Consider the following 19,635-nt stretch of genomic DNA (forward strand, 5'->3'; position numbering starts at 1 on the left):
CTCATTTAATCATATATTCCATCTTTAAGTCATTTCTTTTCTCTTGCATCTTACTGTATGCAGTTAAAAGTATCCATACAGCTCCTTCAATATTTTACATAGAAATTTCTTCCACCAGATATTCTAGTTCATTGCCCTAAATTCCATCATCCATAAAGCTCTTGGGCATAGACACAAGTCAACCAAGATCTTTTCACTTTATAACAAGATGGCCTTTACTGCAGTTTCCAATAAGATATATTCCTCTTTTCTGTCTGAGATCCCGCAAAAATGGCATTCACTGTCTATATTTTTATCAACATTCCAATCACGAACATTTATGTCATCTCTAAGAAGTTTCAGATTTTCCTTACAGGTGCTCTCTTCTGAGCTCTGATCACCTTTAATACTCCACTTACAGCAGTCTTGGAGTTTGCCAGCCTGCTTCTCAAAATTCTTCCAGCCTCTATCCCATTACCTAGTTCCAAAGTTGCTTCCACATTTTCAGGTTATTTGTTATAGCAACACCCCTACTTCTCAGTACCAGTTTTTTGTCATAGTCCAACTCACATTGCTATAACATAATACTGGTAATTTATAATGGATAATTTACAATGAACAGAAATGTATTTAGTTCATAGTTCTGGAGGCTAAGATGTCTAAGAGTACAGAATTGGCATCTAGTGAGGGCCTTCATGCTGCATCATCCCATGGCAGAAGCCAGATGGGCCAGAGAGCATGAGAGGGCCAAACTCACTTTTATAACAATTCATTCTCATGATAACAAACCCACTCACATGATAATGACATTAATCTATTCATGGCTTAATCAACTCTTAACAGTTCCACCTCTGAATGCCATCCCAATGGCAATTAAATTTTAACATGAGTTTTGGAACACACATTCAAACCACAGCACCTACTATCCAATAGTAGCCTTTTTATAATAGTCTCCAGCAAGTCATCCAGCTACTGCATTAATACTTCCAGTAATAGTTAATAGCTTAAGAAATGTTTCCTGTGCACAAAGATAAGGAGTTTATGCCAAAGAGCAGAAAGAAGTTCCAAATTAGAGGTTAAATGTCTGAAAGTACAGAGGAAAAAAAACACACACACACACATTGAAAGGAACAGTATCTGGAGAGTACACAAAAAAGAATTCAATTCTGAATTAAGATTGTCACCTAAAGAAAGCCTGAAAAGTCTCAAGGTTAAACGTAAAGTACAAGCCACTTTATTTTCATTCTTTAGCGGAAATTCCTCAAGATCCACACAGTGATGAATGACTAAAAGGGCCAAGATGTTAAGTTAACCAGACGCACAAGAGCTCATATGCATGTGGGAGCAGAAGAAAAATGGTATGCAAAAAGGGCCAGGAAAAGAAAGAAGGTGACTGAATTACAACTTAATGAATATGTAGAAGATTGCCAAATGAAGATTGAGGGCAATTCATGCGGAAAAGAAAACATGAGCTGGAGGCAGAGAATCCTTGGAGTTAGGAATTACTAAAGTAATCCAGGTGAAACATAATAAAGTATAAACTATCTTGGGCATAAATGAGCACTGCCATATTTAACCTATTTGTATCCCTCATTACTTTAGAGTCCTTGATTATATGCACATTCCTTTATATACTTTGTACTGCAATTCTTTTATACCTTGACCATTTGACTATACTTCTCTAACCCTAAGCTGTTATTTATAATAAATAATCACTTTATTTAAGTTATTTAAATAATTAACTTTAATTACTTGGTTATTGCTACTTAATTTTACTCTCTGAGAGACTAACAACCTCAACTTGGCATGACTTTCTAAAAATAATGCTGTTTCCTCTTACTGTTTCTGGTGTTATCCAACATTGGGGCTAAAACATATTTGAACAGAATAATCCACATTGATTCCTGCATGCTTTTCTTGGATGGGAACTGGTAATAAATTTTGATTCCCACCACCCTACCTATTTTTGCCAAATTTAGTTTATAATATTTCCCTGAAATTTACTCACTTTTCTACCCTAGAGAGTAAAGTATCACTTATTAAAATAACATTTAACTACTACACTCTGCAAATTAATTATAAAAATCTCAAATAAGATCAGTACCAGAACTGATACTTAAAGATACCTATTTTTCCACTACTTTTTATTTTGTTTATATAATCATATAATTTGTCCCACAAATATTTATTAAACACTTGCTATAACCTATCTCATGGTCAATTTCCTTTTATCTTATTTTATTTTATTTATTTATTTATTTTGAGTCTAAGACTAACTCTGTTGCCCAAGCTGGAATGCAGTGGTATGATTGTGGCTACTGCAGCCTCATCCTCTGGGCTCAGATGATCAGTCTTCCAAGTAGCTGAGACTACAGGCGTGTGTGCCACCACACCCAGCTAATTTTTTGTTTGTTGTGGAGACAAGGCCTCACAATGTTATCCAGGCTGGTCTTGAACTCCTAGGTTCAGGTTCTCCTTTTGCCTCAGGCTCCCAAAGTGCTAGGATTACAGGCATGAGCCACCATGCCCAGACTAATTTCCTTTTTTTAATAAGTCTAAGCTTGTGAAATTTAAATTTTGCTTTAAAGACATTTGAAAAATAGATTTGAGAGGAGAAAGTGTCTAGTTTGAGAGCTTAATCCCATTTATAATGATGATTCTATGGGAAAAGAGGTTCTTGGCAAAAGACTGCCTAAGTTTGGAGAATTCCACGGCTATTATATTTGTGTCAGCAATTTAACTTATTTTAAGAAAGCCAATAAGCTGTTCCAGGAAATAGTATCTCCATCCTATCTCCCCTTTCCTACCCCACCTCTGATATTAATAATGGCAACTGATGGCCCCCAGACATTTGAAAATAAGGAAATAAGGATGGACCACATCTCCCACTGTTGATGGAAATTTTTCACTCTATATCCAGGATGTCATATGGCCTTTATATGCAATATAGTCATAGGTTGGGAAATTATAATTTGAAACATAACTTGTTTCCCCCAACATATTCTATCACAATATAAGGAGTTAAGAAAGAGAAAACTGATTACACTTTGAAAGAGAACTGAATTTCCTAGGCCATTAGATATCACTGTCCTAAATAATATATCAAAAGTCTTAATAGATAGCAGCTGCATTCAATCTGTAGATTGCTTTGGGTTGTATAAACAATTTAACTATAAGTCTTCCAACCCATAGACACGAGATGTCTTTCCATTTACTTGTACCTTGTTTGACTTCTTTCTCTTCTGTAGTTTTCAGTATACAAGTCTTTCATCTGCTTAATTAGGTTTATTCTTAGGTATTTTATTCTTTTGGGTGCTATTGTAAGTGGGGCTGTTTTCCTAATTTCCCCTTCAAATAGTTCATTTTTAGTGCATAGAAATGCAACGGATTCTTGTATGCTGACTTTGTATCCTGCAACCTTCTTGAATTCAATTGTTATTTCTAAGAGTTTTTTAAAGGAATCTTTAGGGTTATCTATATATATAAAACCATAAAGTCTGCAAAGAGGGACAGTTTTATTTCTTCCTTTACAATTTAAATACCTTTTAATTCTTTTTCTGGTTTAACTGCTCTGGCTAGGACTTCTAGTGCCATGCTGACTACAAATGGGAAGAATGGGCATCCTGGTCTTGTTCTTATCTTACAGGAAAAGTTTTCAGTTTCTTCATCATATAATGTTGGCTGTGAGCTTTTCAAATACAGTCTGTATTATACTGAAATATTTCCTTCTGTTTGTTTGTTGAGAGTTTTTATCATGAAAGAGTACTCAATATTATCAAACTTTTTTTCTGAATCTTTGACAGAATCGTGTGATTATTTTTCTTTATTCTAATAATGTAGCACATCACTTTAATTCACTTTCATATGTTGAACCATCCTTCCATCTCTAGGATAAATCCCACTTCAACATGGTGTATAATTCTTACACTGTGTTGTTGGGTTTGGTTTCTTAGTATTTTGTTGGGGATTTCTACATCTTGATTCATCAGGGATATTGCGGTGTCTTTTTTTGTGTGTGGGTGTCTTTGCCTGGCTTAGGAATCAAGGTAATGCTGGTCTCATAAAAGAAGTTTCAAAGCAGTCCTTCCCTAACAAATTTCTGAAAGAATTCAAGAAGGATTGGTACTAATTCTTTAATTCACCAGTAAGAAATAACCAAAGATCATGAAATAGTCAAATCAGTCTTCAGAAAAAAGAACAAAACTTGGGCATCACACTTCCTAATTTCAAAATATATTACAAAGCTTTAGTAATCAAAAGAGTATGACATAAAGACAGATATAGAGACCAATGAAACAGAACAGAGAGCCCAGAAATAAATTCATGTATATATCTCCAGCTACTCTTCAACAAAGATGCCAAGAATGCACAATAGTTAAATGTTATTGCAAAAACTAAATATCCATAAGCAAAATAATAAAACTGAGCCTTTATCTGACACCACGCACAAAAATCAACTCAAAATGGATTAGACTTAATTGAAAGACACAAAACTGTAAAACTCATAGAAAAGGAGAAAGTTGCTTCATGACACTGGTCTTCACAATGATTTCATGGATATGAGACAAAAAGCACAGGCAACAATAATAAAGAAAACAAGCAGAAATACATCAAACTAAAAAGCTTCTTCACAGCAAAGAAAACTCACAACAGAGTGAAAGGCAACTATGGAATGGAAGAAAATACTTGCAAACCATGTATCTGATAAGAAGTAACCTTCAAAATATGTAAGTTATTCCTATGACTCAATAGTAAAAAAAAAATTATTTAAGAAAAATAATAACCTGAAAAAAATAGGCTAAAAACTTAAGTATTTCTCCAAAGAAGACAAAAATGGCCAACAGTTATATGAAAAAATGATAAATGTAACTAATCACCAAGGAAATGCATACCAAACCCACAATGAAATATATTACCTCACACCTGTCAGGATGGCTATTATCAAAAAAAGATAATAAGTACTAACAAGGAAGTGGAGAAAGTAGAATCCTTGTCCACTGTTGGTGGGAATGCAAAAATGGAAAGCATTATGGAAAGCAGTATGGAGATTCCTCAAAATATTAAAAATACAATTACCAGCTGGGCACAGTGGTTCACGCCTGTAATCCCTGCACTTTAGGAGGCTGAGGTGAGAGGACTGCCTGAGTCCAGGGGTTTGCAACCAGCCCGGTCAACTTGGTGAGACCTCGTTTCTACATTAAATGAAAAAATTAGCCGGGCATGGTGTGCTCGCCTGTGGTTCCAGCCACTTGGAAGGACCTGAGCTCAGTAGGTCGAGGCTGTGGTGGCCATGAGCATGCCACTGCACTCCAACCTGGGTGACAGAGTGAGAATCCAACTCAAAAAAAAAAAAAATACAATTACCATATAATTCAGCAATCCCTCTTCTGGGTAAATATCAAAAATATTGAAATTAGGATCTTACAGTGATATTAGCACTTCTATGTTCACTGATGCACTACTCACAATAGCCTAGATTTGAAAACAAACTAAATATCCATCAAGAGATGAATGAATAAAGAAAATGTGATATATACATACAATGGAATTCTATTCCGCCTTGAAAAAGAAGATTCTGCAATACGCAACAACATGGATGAACCTTGAGGATATTATGTTATGTGAAATAAGCCAATTACAGAAAGACAAATGGGTCCATTTATACAAGGTATCTAAAAAGTAAAATTCATAGAATTGAAGAGCAAAATGGTGATTGCCAGAGGCCAAGGGGAGAGAGAAACGGGAAGTTACAAACCAATGAACAAAAAGTTTAAGTTAATCCAGATGAATAAGTATTAAAGATATGCTGTACAACACTGCATCTATAATCAATAATGATGCATTGTACACTTAAAAGTTGGTTAAGAAATTAGTTCTCATTTTAAGGTTCTTAGCACGATAAATAAAAATGACAAATTAAAATTTCAAAAGTAATAAGTCTTGGCCAGATGCAATGGCTCATGCCTAATAGTCCCAGCCCTTTGGGAGGCTGAGGCAGGAGGCTTACTTGAGAACAGTCTGAACAACACAGCAAGTTCCCATTGCTACTAAAAATGCTAAAATTAGCTGGGCACGGTGGTGTGCACCTGTAGCACCAGCTACTCAAGAGGCTGAAGTGGGAGGATCACTTCAGCCTCTTGTTTAAGGTTGCAATGAACTATGATCGCCTCATTGCACTCTAGCCTGGGTGGCACAGCAAGACTCTGTCTCAAAAAAAAACAAATCTTAAAAGAGCAAATACTTCAGCAAAAAGATAACATCCAAGCCTATTATTAGTACCTAGAACTTTCTGGTTCATTCTAGGATCAGTTGTTTAATTATACTCTTAACAAAATAAGCCTAGTACAGAACCTGGAAAATAAGTACTTAGCAAAATCACTGCATGACGAAAAATTTTAGGAAGTTCTTTCAGCAATGAACTTTTCAGTACTGACATTCTGAACTCTAAATCAATAATATTCTCTAGTCCCTTTATTCATAAGCATGCTACTCTTCTACCTTTCAAAGAACTCAATGAGCCCTCATTTACCAAAATCATGACAGAAGTTTTTCCTGACAAGCTACATTTCTTAAGTATGAAATTAATCTTTTCTAAGTTGTTTCTAACTTAAGAGATCAGATATTTTGTTGAAGGAAACATTCTAACACTAAAAACATTCTAACTTAAGAAATAACAGATTGCTCATAGTCATAGCTGTTTCCCAGGCCAAAGAACAGTCCGGGGAGCTACTCCTAGCAGAATACCCCAGATCAGCAGAGCAACCTTGCACCCATGTCCCAAGCCTGAGAAACAAACTTACAACCTGCTCTAGGTAGACATGCCAAGTCAGCTGAGCAACTGTGTGCTCCTGGTCTCAGGCAGAGTAACAGTTCCACAGCCCCAACACTCATGAGCCATGCCCAATTGTAGCTAACCCAGTGTATGCACACACATGCTACCAACCAGAAGAATAGCCAGGCAAGCCTACCATCAGAAAAACTGTACTACTGATGCCACAAACTCTCTCAGCCTAGGCTACCTGCAAACGCCATTGGTATGGATTATAGCTGAAGAAACAACATAGAGACTAACTACACCACTGCTTCCACCTAGAACCAAGGACAATACACTCCACCAAACTGACACCCCCAAGACCTATTTATATAAATAAGTCTTCCCCTATGAAACTATGTCATAAAATTGGAAGAGGCAACTTTTGTACCATATGTCTAGAAATCAACCTATGGACAAATCAATCATGGTAAAGCAAGAAAATATGTTACTTCCAAAGAAAAACAATAATCCTCTAGTAACAGATCCCAATCATAAAATATATGAAGTGCCAGAAAAAGAATTCAAAATAATAATCTTAAGGAAACTCAGTGAGACAAAAGAGAATACAGATAGGACAATTCAACAAAATCAGGAAAACAATCCATGATTTGAATGGGATATTCAACAAAGAGATAGATATCATAAAAAAGAACCAATCAGAAATCTTAGCAAAGAAGAATTCAATGAGTAAAATTAAAAAAAAAAAAGAGAACTTCAAAAACAGACTAGAAAGCAGAAGAAAGCATTTGTAAACTTGAAGACAGCATTTGTAAACTTTGAAATAACAGAAAGAAGGAAGGAAGGAAGGAAGGAAGGAAGGAAGGGAGGAGGGAGGGAGGGAGGGAGGGAGGGAGGAAGGAAGGAAGGAAGGAAGGAAGGAAGGAAGGAAGACAAAAAAGAAAGAAAAAGCCTAGCCTGTAGAATTTATGAGACACCAGTAAGCAAATAAATCAAATATTTGCATTTTGGGCATTTCAGAAGGAGAAGAGTAGGGAAAAGGTAAGAAGAACATTTAATGAAATAATATCAGAAAAATTTCCAAGTCTTGGGAGATAGATGAACATCAGGAGGTTCTAAGTACCTCAGATAGACTTAGCCCAAACAGGTCCTGTCTGAGACACATTATAGTCAAATTTTCAAGTCAAAGACAAAGAAAGAATTTTAAAAGCAACAAGAGAAAAGCATCAAGTCACATATAAGGGAATCCCCATTAAACTAACAACTGATTTCTTAGCAGAAATCTTACAGGCCAGGAGAGACTGGGATAATATATTCAAAGTACTGAAAGAAAAAAATGGCCAGCCAACAGTATTATATTTAGCAAAGCTATCTTTCAGAAATAAAAGAAAAATCAAATCTTTCACAGACAAGTGAAAAGTAGGGGAATTCATCACAACTAGACCAGCCTTACATGACATATTCAAGGAAATCTGACATCTGGAAGTGAAAAGATGATAACTACCACCATGAAAACATGAGAAACTATAAAACTCACTGGTGGTACTGATACACAAACGAGAAAGGGAAAGGAATAAAATCTTATCACTACAGAAAACCACCCAACTGCAAAAATAAACAAGACAGGAAGGAACAAAGAATATACAAAACAATCAATAAATGGACAGTATTAATACTGCACCAATAAATAGTAGTCCTGAATGTAAATGGATAAAATCCCCCCAAAAACAAAGGCTATCTGAAGGAATAAAAAAATAAGACCCAACTATATGTTGCCTACAAGGAACTCACCTTACCTGTGAAGATAACACATCATAGACTAAAAGCAAAAGGATAGAAAAAGATATTCCATGCAAACAGAAACCAAAAGTAAGCAGAAGTAGCTATATTTATATCATAGGGGAAGATATATTTATATAAATAGGTCTTGGGGGTGTCAAGTTAAAAGCTGTAAAAAGAGACAAAGACACTGTATAACAATAAAGAGATTAACTCAGTATGAGAATATAATAATTGTAAATATTATGGATCCAACACTAGTGCATTAGTATATAAAGCAAATATTATTACATCTAAAAGGGAAGATAGATATATACAACAATATACAGTAATAGTTGGAATTTCAATACCCCACTCTCAGCATCTAGCACCTCCATGTATACTGCAGCACTAATCATAATAGCAACGATATGGAAACAACCAACAGTTGAACAGATAAAGAAAATGTTGTGTATATATAAAATAATGGAATATTTTTCAGTCATAAAAGAATGAAATCCTGTCATTCATGGCAACCTGGATGGAACCGGAGGACACTGTGTTAAGTGAAATATGCCAAGAACAGGAAGTCAAACACTGCATGTTCTCAGTCATGTGGAAGCCAAAGAAAACTAATCTCCTAGAAGTAAAAATTAGACCAGTGGCTACTAGAGAATGGGAAAAATAGAGAGAAGAAAGGGAAATGGAAAAGCCTGCTAAAACCTATAAAATTCCAGCTTGACAGGAAGAAAAAATTCTACTGTTCTATACCATTACAGGATGACAATAGTTAACAATAATATATCATATAGTTTCAAAAACTAGAAAAAGGATATTGAATGTTCCCAACAGAAAGAAATGATAAACATCTGACATGATGAATAAGCTCATTTCCTGATCTGGTCACTATACATTACATGTATTGGAACATCATTATGTTACCCCATAAATATGTAATTATTACTTGTTGACTAAAAAAATAAATAAATACTAGACTTCTCAGAATGAAAATGAAACTCACCAGTACATAATAACCAGGGTTGTTTTCTGACACTTTTCCACAGATATGCTCATAACAAAGTGTCAGTCTACCAGCCGTGACCAAAATAATTCCACCTTCAAGTTCTTTCGAAATTTCAAGATTGCTGCCATATCCCAGGCATTTATATATATGGAGTCTATGACTTTAGGACTATCTCTAGGCTTTTTTTGCTGGATAGCTGAAAACCTAGTCAGGCTAAACAAATCCCTAGCAGATTTAAAGGAGCATAATAAAAAGTAAATGACTTTAGTTATTTACTTACATGACTGCAATATCAAATGCATAAAAAAGCTATTTTCCTATATTCTAGTTCATTATAAATTCATGAAAAATTACCTTTTTCCTGAGAAAGCTTTTCCTCCTGGCGTTGGTGGTGAGGTTTGTAAGGTGCTGCCCCCTGACTGAGTCCTTCAGCCACAAAACCATCAAGAAAAGACAAAGAAGCATCTACCTATATATTAAAATTAAGCAAAAATTAGAAATAAAAAAATCCATCCTAAACGATAGACTGTACATTCATGTAAGTAATATTAGCCTACATATTTTTTAGAAAAAAAAATTGTAAGTAAAAAAAATAGAAGCTTCAATTTTAAAAATGCTACCTAATTTTCTAGCTTTCTGAAATATCTATAAACACATCATTCGGCTAAGAATCTAGCAATGTAAATAACTTGCAGTTAATTATTAATTTCATGACAGAATGTATTTTTGAGAATCTAAATGTTAGGGCATCATAGCAGGTCCCATGATTGAGCCAAAGGAAGATACCAATTCCTACCCTCAGGAGAATTGTAACCTACTAGAAGAAACAGACACATATACTGAGGTGTAGACTACATTTGTTTCCTGCTATAGGGGACTAAAATAAAGGTTTTTGGCAGGGCTGGTTCCATCAGGGGAAACTCTGTGTCTTGTCTCTTCCAACTTCTAGAGACTACCAACATTCTTTGACTTGTGACCACATCATTCCAATCTCTGCTTCTGTTGTTACTCTGCCTTCTCTTCTCTGACCTCTTGCCTCGCTTTTATGAAAACTCTTGTGATTATATTATATCTATCTAGGTAATTTAGTAATCACCTCATCAAAAAATATTTAACTTCACCATATCTACAAAGTTCTCTTTAATATTTGGTCGGGTTTGGTGGCTCAGCCTGTAATCCCAGCACTTTGGGAGGCCAAGGCTAGTGCCTGGGCCTGCTGATTCGAGACCAACCCAGGCAATGTGGCAAGACCTTGTCTCTCAATACATCAAAAATTAATATGGGCGACAGAGTGAGACTCCAACTCAAAAAAAAAAAAAAATTAGCCAGGTAGTGTGTGCTTGTAGTTCCAGCTACTTGGAAAGCTGAGGCGGAGGGATCACCAGAGCCCAGCAGGTTGACACTGGGTGGCCGTGAACATGCCACCATACTCCAGCCTGGGGGACAGAGTGAGACTTCAACTCAAAAAAAAAAAAAAAATTTAAGGCAACACATGCAAGATTCTGGGGATTAAGACAGACATATTTGGGGAGGGCATTATTCAACCTCCTACAGTGCCTCTGATTTAACTATACTATTCTGTTCTTTTTTTTTTGAGTTGGAGTCTCACTCTGTCACCCAAGCTGGAGTTCAGTGACATGCTCATGGCCACTGCAACCCTGACCCACTGGGCTCAGGCAATCCTTTGCCTCAGCATTCCAAGTAGCTGGACCCATAGGCACATGCCACCATGCCCAGCTAATCTTTTTTATTTATTGTAGAGATGAGGTCTTGCCAAGTTGCCCAGGTTGGTCTCAAACCCATGGGCTCAAGCAATCCTCTCACTTCTGCCTCCCAAAGTGCTGAGACTGCGGGCGTGAGCCACTGCGCCAGCTCCTAGTATCTTTTAACTGAAAATGCCTCTTCACAAATCCACATAAAATTAACTTCAGAAAGAAAAAGGTACAAGAGAATGATTAAATTGAAAGATGAATAAATGATCAGAGGCAAATAAAAAGTGAGAAGGAAAAGAAAAAAGATTAAGGAGAGCAAGAAATATTACTGGTATACAAGAAGACAGAGCTGAGATGACTGCAGAAACCAAAGATTTGCTCTTCTGAAATTAGCCAAGTATATGTAAGCAGCTCAGATAATCTGGTACCTTGCTCTCTGAATTTGAAGAGGTTTAGCTTGAATACAACTTTTAAGAGATGGAGCTATACCATCATCATTATCTTTTATTGGTGGGGAAGGAATGTGTAGTTTTATATATAGCAATGAACATCTCTGGGATGCCTACCAAATGCTAAAGTAAGGTCTCTGCCCTTGAGAACTACTAAAAGAACGAATGAAGAAATGTTCAAAATGAATACCAGTCATGAAAACCTGAGTCAAAATTAGTGGGAATTATGCTGATATTCTTCTTTTTGTCAACTATATTTGATACCGAATACATACAAATTTGAAAAAAATCTGCTTGCTTAAGGGAGTTTTCTAATTCATGCCAATGTGAGGAAGAGCATGGTATATACTAAAGAAAATGAACATTAACTTAGAACTTTAGGTTAAAAGGAGTAATAGCTAAAATTAGGTGAGAGACAAAAAGGCAGATAGATATTCATGATCAAAAATGGAAAAGAATTTAGATAGTCGATGAACAAAATGAGATAACCAATTTTTCTCATTTTCAAAGAAAACAGAGTAGAAATAAAACAACTTATATTATAGAATCTCAAGGGAAATAAATAGAAAAGAACATAACATGTAGAGGTTCCTGAAGGGTGTTGGTGGCATGCCTGAGTAAGGCATAAAGATTCTAAGCCCCTTCCTGAATATCTCACCTTATGCATCTCTTCATCTGCATCCTTTCTAATATAGTTCATAATAAAACCAATAAGCTAACATAAATTAAGAAAAAATTGTGGAATAATCCTAATGGGACACTGTCGAATTCATAATTCACTAACAAAACCATCTAGTGTCCAGTCCACTGCTGGCACCCAAGTATGCCACCTGGAGGCCCAAGAACTAACCCACCTGACTTGCCACCAGCAGCACCCACACACATTTCCCAAGAGTCTGAGGAAAAACACACCAAGCCTACCACTGGCACACAAAGACTGACCCACCTGATGTCCTGTCTCCAGCAAAGCCTTGCCACAACCTCTAGTAATAACTATAGTCTAGGCCACTGAGAAACTCACAGACCTCACTGATGTTACTTATGGCTGAAGAAATCATATGGAGACTACAATACTATAACCACCAAGAATCAGAGCCAAAGCATCCTAGTCAGCCAACATCACAGATTCATCTAAAGGAAAATGTTTTTCTCTATGAAAGCCAAACCATAAATTTAGAACTCACTGTTAGACCAGATACACAGATATCAACGTGAGGACACACGAAAAAAAAAAAACGAAAAAAGAAAGCAAAGAAACAGGACACCACCAAAGGAACACAATAATTTTCCAGTCACAGACCTCAGAAATAAAGAAAGCTATAAAATGCCTGAAAATTTTCATTATAATGATCTTAAGGAAACTCAGGGGGATAGAAGCAAATACAGATAAACAATACAAAAAAAAAATCATGAAAATAATTCATGATCTGAATGAGAAATTCAACAAAGAGTTAGATATAAATAAAAACCAAATAAAAATGTGGAACTAAAGAATTCAATGAATGAAATAAAAAACACAATCAAGAACTTCAATAATAGACTAAATCAAGGACAAGAAAGAATTCCTAAATTTCAGGACAGGTCTTTTGGAAAAAAAAAAAAGCCAGTCAATCAATAAAAAGGAATGCCTACATGATATATGGGACACATAAAGCAAACAAGTGGTTAAGTTTGGGGAGTTCAAAAAGGAGAAGAAATTCACAAAGGCATAAAACACCTATTTAACAAAATGATGGCTGAAAATTTTCCCATGCTGTACAAGAACTATAGACATAGTATATAGGGAGTGCAAGGGTTCCCAAAGAGATTCAATCTAAACAGGTCTCCAATCTAAATAAGTGTCTCCAATAGATCAAACTGTCAAAAATAAAAGGCAAAGAGACAATTCTAAAAACAGCAAAGGAAAAGCATCAAGTCACATATAAGGGAATCTCCATTAGATTAAAAGTGGATTTCCTAGAAACCTTACAGGAGAGAATGGGAAGCTATATTCATAGTGCTGGGAGAAAAATTACTGTCAACCAAGAATAGTATATCAGCAAAGTTATTCTTCAGAAATAAAGAATAGACTTTCACAGAAAAGCAAAAACAGAGAAAATTAACCCTCACTAGACCAGCCCCTACAGGAAATTCTTAAGGGAATTCTACATCTGAGAACAAAAAGATGTATCTACCAACATAAAAACACACAAAAGTATAAAACTCACTAGTGAAGCAGATACACAAACATGAAAGAGAAAGGAATCAAATGTTATCGCCAGACAAAAACCACCAAATCATAAAGGTTAACAATAAAAGAGGAAGAAAAGAACAGAGGGCATACAAAACACTCAGAAAAAAATAAACAAAATGACAAAAGTGAGTCCTCACATATCAATAACAACCAAGAACATAAACGGTTTAAATTCCCCAATTAAAAAATATAGACAGAGTAAGTGCTTAAAAATAAATGACATAACTATATTCTATCCACAAGAAACTCATCTCACCTGTAAAGACACTCATAGAAAGTGAAGGGACAAAAAAAAATATATTTTAAGACATTAAAGCTGGGCGTAGTGGCATACACCTATACAGCTACTTGGAAGGCTGAGGTGGAAGGATCTCCTGAGCCCAGCAGGTTGAGGCTGTAGAGGCTGTGAGCATGTGACTGCATTCCAGCCTGGGCATTCCAGTGAGACTCCAACTCAAAAAAAACACATACTTTAAGACTTTAAAGCAAAAAACATAGAAAGGACAAAAAAATTTATATAATGATAAAGGGATAATTTGGCAAGAGGATATAACAATTGTAAATACATATGAACCTGACACTGGAATACCCAGGTAAAACAAATATTATTAGACTAAAATGAAAGACAGACCACAATATAATAATAGTTGGGGATTTCAACAACCCACTATCAGCATTGGACAGACACGTCAGAGTTAATATGAATTATAGACTAAATGGACCTAAAGACATTTATAGAACATTCCATTCAACAGCTGCAGAATACATAATCTCCTTATCAGTATGGGGAACATTCTTCAGGATAAACCACATGTTAGGCCACAAAATAAGTCTTAACAGATTTTATAAAAGAGAAATCATATCAAGTATCCTCTCAAGCCACAATGGAATAACACTAAATATCAAGAAGTACTTTAAAAACTGTACAAACACATGAATTTTAAATAATATGCTCACAAATGACCACTGGGTCAGTGAAGAAATTTTAAAACTTTTTGAAATTAATGAAAATGGAAACATAACATCCCAAAACCTATGGGATACAGCAAAAACAGGGCTAAGTTATTTTTTTAACTTTGCTATACACAGGATGATATTTACAGCAATAAACAACTACATTAAAAAGTAGAAAGATTTTAAGTAATCTAATTATGTACTTCAAGAAAAGCAAGAACAGATCAAACCCAACACTAGTAGAAGAAAAGAGAAATAATGACCAGAGCGGGACTAGACAAAATATATTTTTTCAATGAAACAAGAAGCTGGCTTTCTGGAATGATCAACAAAATCAATAAACTGCTAGCAAGAAAAAAATTCCAAGTAAGTAAAACTAGAAATGAAAAAACAGACATTACAACTGAGAGCACAAAATACAAATGATGATTAGAGACTATGAACTACTAGTACACTAACAAATTGAAAAACCTAGAGGAAAGAAAGAACTACTAAATACATGACTGCACAAGGAAGAAATTAAAAACCCAAACAGATCAATAAAAAGTAGTAACAAGTCTTCCAACAAATAAAAAACTTAGAAACAAATGGCTCTACTGCTGAATTCTAGCAAACTAACACCAATTATTGTCAAACTATTCCAAAAATCTGAAGTAAAGAGCCCTCCATGTGCTAACTCATTCTACGAGGCCAACTATATCATTCTATGTGGCCAGCATTACCCTGATATCAAACCAGACAAAGACACAGCAAAAAAAGAAAACTACAGGCCAATATGCCTGAAGAATATAGATGTAAAAATCCTCAACAAAATACTAGCAAACTGAATCCAAACACATATCAAAAAGAAAATACACTATGATCAAATGGGATTTTCCCAAGGATGCAAGGATAGTTCAACATATGCAAATCACTAAATATGACACATCACATCAACAAAATGAAGAACAAAAACCATATGATTATCTCAGTAGATGCAGAAAAAGCATCTGATGGCATCCAACGTCCCTACATGATAAAATTTACTACAAATTAGTGTAGACATAGAAGGAATGTCCACAGGCATAGAAAGAACATATCTTAACATCATAAGGACCATATATGACAAACCCACAGCCAACTTCATAGTGAACAGTGTACCTGAAAGCCTTTCCTCTAAGAACTGGAACAAGACAAGGATGCCCACTTTCACCACTCTTACTCAACATAGTACTGGAAGTCCAAGCCAGAGCAGTTCAGCAGGAGAAAGAAATAAAGGCACCTAAATTGGAGCAGAGGCAGTCAAACTATCCCTCTTTGCAGATCACATGATCTTATAAGAAAAATCTACATAATTCACCAAAAAGTTCTTAGAACTGATAAATGAATTAAGTTATGTTGCAGGATACAAAATAAGTATACAAAGATCAGCTGCATTTCAATACACCAATAACATCAGCAAGAGCTAAAAAAAGAAACCAAGAAAGCAATCCTATTTACAATAGCTATGAAATAAATACCCAGGAATAAATTTAGCCTAGGAAATGAAAGACCTCTACAAGGAAAACTATAAAAACACTGATGACAAAACTGAAGAGGACACAAACAAATGGAAACACATTCCATGCTCATGGATCAGAAGAATTAATATTCTTAAAATGACCATACTACCTAAAGCAATCTACAGACTCAATGTAATCCCTATCAAAATATCATAGTAATAGAAAAAACAATCTTAAAATTAAAATGGAACCACCAAAGACTTTAAATAGCCAATGCAATACTAAGCAAAAAGAACAAAGTAGGAGACATCATACTACCTGACTTCTAAAGCACGTGTACTACCAAGCTATAGTAACCAAATTAGTACTGTACTGGTATAAAAAAGACATATAGACCAATGTAACAGAACAGAAAACTCAGAAATAAGTTCATGTACTTACAGTTTACTAATTTTCAACAAAAGCAACAAGAACAAACACTGGGGAAAGGACACTCTCTTCAAATAATGGTGTAGAAAAAGTAGATATCAACATACAGAAAAATAAAACCAGACTCCTCTCACCACATATAAAAATAAACTCAACATGATTAAGAAATTAAACAGGCCGGGTTCAGTGGCTCAGCCTGTAATCCCACGCTTTGGGAGGCCGAGGTGAGTGAATTGCCTCAGCCCACGGGTTCGAGACCCGCCTGGGCAACTTGGCGAGACCTCATCTCTACAATAAATCAAAAAAATTAGCCAGGCGTGGTAGCGCATGCCTGTAGTTCCAGCTACTTGGAAGGTTGAGGCGGAAGGATCACCGGAGCCCAGTAGGTAGAGGATGTGGTGGTTGGGAGTGTGCCACTGCACTCCAGTCTGGGCGACAGAGTGAGACTCCAACTCAAATAATAATAATAATAATAATAATTAAACATAAGACCCCAAACCATAGAAATACTAAAAGAAAGCAGAGAGGAAACACTTCAGAATATTGGTTTAAGCAAACACTTATTACTAAGACTTCAAAAGCACAGGCAACAAAAGCAAAAGTAGACAAATGGGACTATATTAAACTAAAAAGCTTCCACACAGAAAGGAAACAATCAACAGAACATAGAAGCACCTTGTTGAATGGGAGAAAAAAATCTGTAAATTATTCATTCAATAAGGGACTAATATTCAGAATATATACAAGGAACTCAACTGCAAGCAAAAACCCAAATAATTCCACTAAAAAGTGGGCAAGAAAATCTGAATAGACATTTCTCAAAAGAAGACATACAATTAGCCAACTGGTAAATGAAAAAATGTTCAACATCACTAATCATCAGAGAAATATAAATAAAAACCACAAGGAGATACCATCTCATTCCAGTTAGAGTGCCTATTATCACACACACACACAAAAGAAACTAACAAATGCTGATAAGGATGCAGAGAAAACGGAACACATACACTGTTGGTAGCAATGTAAATTAGTACAGCCATTAGAGAAAAAGTATGAAGTTGTCTCAAGAAACTAAAAACAGAACTATCATGCAATCCGGCAATTCCACTATTGGGTATTTATCCAAATCAATCTAAGTGTCCATCAACAGACAAACAGATAAGGAAAATGTGGTATATACAATGGAATATTATTTAGTCATAAAATAAGAATAAAATCCTGTCATTTGCAGCAAGATGGATGGAACTGAAGATCACTGTTAAAATAAGCAAGGTACAGAAAGACAAATTATCATATGTTCACTTATATGTGGGAACTAAAAATGTTCATCTCATAGAAGGAAGAATAGAATAGTTTCCAGAGGCTGGGAAGGGTTCAGGTGGTGGGATGAGGAGGAAGATAGGTTGGTTAATGGTTACTAATATATAATTAGCTAGAAGAAATAAGTCCTAGTGTTTGACAGCACAGCTGGGTGTCTATACTGTACAATAATTTACCGAATATTTCAAAATAGGCAGAAGAAAGGGTATGAAATGTTCTCAACACAAAGAAATGATAAATATTTGAGGTGATGGATATCCTACATATACTGACTTTATCATTATACATTGCATGTATGTATGAAAATATCACATGCACCTTATAAATATGTATAATTATTATTTATCAATTTTTTAAAAAGCCAATGATGAATAAATAAAATTCCTATCTTATTATATATTAAGAGATCATCACAGGATATATATCTTCATTGCAGTTCCCCAGAAAAGACATTCTTCTACTTGACTATTTCAGATCAGTACTGAATGAATGCACTCAAACTCTGTCACAGTAATGCAAGAAAGACTCTAATATTCACCCTAAATACTACAGAAATCATATTCTGACATATTCCTGATATATCACAAATGCAAGAATTATTCTAAGTTTAAAGACAACGCAGTTTTAAAAAAAAAAGAACCACAGATGTCTTACCACCATATCTTCACAACTCTTATCAACTGGAAGCAAGCTCTTCATAAGTCCTACATTCTGATGCAAATTCTTTAATTCAAATGCATGCTGTCTCATAAGAGTATCCAATGATATGGTAAATTCCTGGATTAATCTCTCAACTATATTAGGCGAGTGTGCTTGGGGTGTCAACTTGGTCACAGCAGCAATTAACCAAGCTTTTGTTTCTGAAGACACAGAGTCATTCATAAGCAACTTGTAAAGTTTAATTATAACTTTCTCTGGTGTTTCCTTATCTAAGAGGTAGGAATACTCTCCCAACACCTATGAATAAAACAAAGAGATGTTTACATGCAAATATCAAGTTATATAGTAAACTATACTCAACGATCTAAACCAAGTGCACATGGCTAGAGTAAATTTAATTAAACATTATCTCTTGGTGAAGAAAATACTAGATAAAGACACATTTGCACATTTTAGGTTCAAAATTATATCAAGAATTGAAAGTCAATATAAAATGGAACTATACCTTTGTCATTAACATTACATAAAGCAGCATATCTCTTACAAGTTAGCTTTCTTCTCAACTTCCAGAGTTAGTTCCCGGTTTTTACAAGCACTTTCACATTCTGTTATTATTTTCCAATAAACATTTAAATGCTGGTTCTCACATGCTAGTATACATAAAAGCCATCTGAGGTGCTTCATAAAAATACAGATTTCTAGGTGCTACCCCCAGATATTTTGATTTAGTATATCTGTGGTCAAGGAAATATATTTTTGATAAGCATCAGCTGATTCTGACATAAAGGGTCCACAGAAAAGACCCGGAGGAACATTGATCTATGTCACTATATCCTTTTACTTACACCTAACTTAGGTGATATA

General features: G+C 35.2%; 1 protein-coding gene across 1 annotated transcript in view; it reads right to left on the minus strand.

The window, feature by feature from the left end:
* Nucleotides 1-19,635, minus strand: part of AP4E1 (adaptor related protein complex 4 epsilon 1 subunit) — an 82,325-nt gene that overhangs the window by 20,176 nt on the left and 42,514 nt on the right. Inside the window, exons 14-15 of the mRNA XM_008071529.2 lie at nt 18,766-19,068; nt 9,888-10,002 (exon numbers count right to left, since the gene is read on the minus strand). Coding sequence (XP_008069720.1) covers nt 9,888-10,002; nt 18,766-19,068 — 418 coding nt within the window. The remainder of the gene's footprint in view (nt 1-9,887; nt 10,003-18,765; nt 19,069-19,635) is intronic.

This window comes from Carlito syrichta, unplaced genomic scaffold (assembly GCF_000164805.1).
Source record: "Carlito syrichta isolate Samal-C Ts95f unplaced genomic scaffold, Tarsius_syrichta-2.0.1 Scaffold314363, whole genome shotgun sequence".
NCBI classification, from domain to species: domain Eukaryota; kingdom Metazoa; phylum Chordata; class Mammalia; order Primates; family Tarsiidae; genus Carlito; species Carlito syrichta.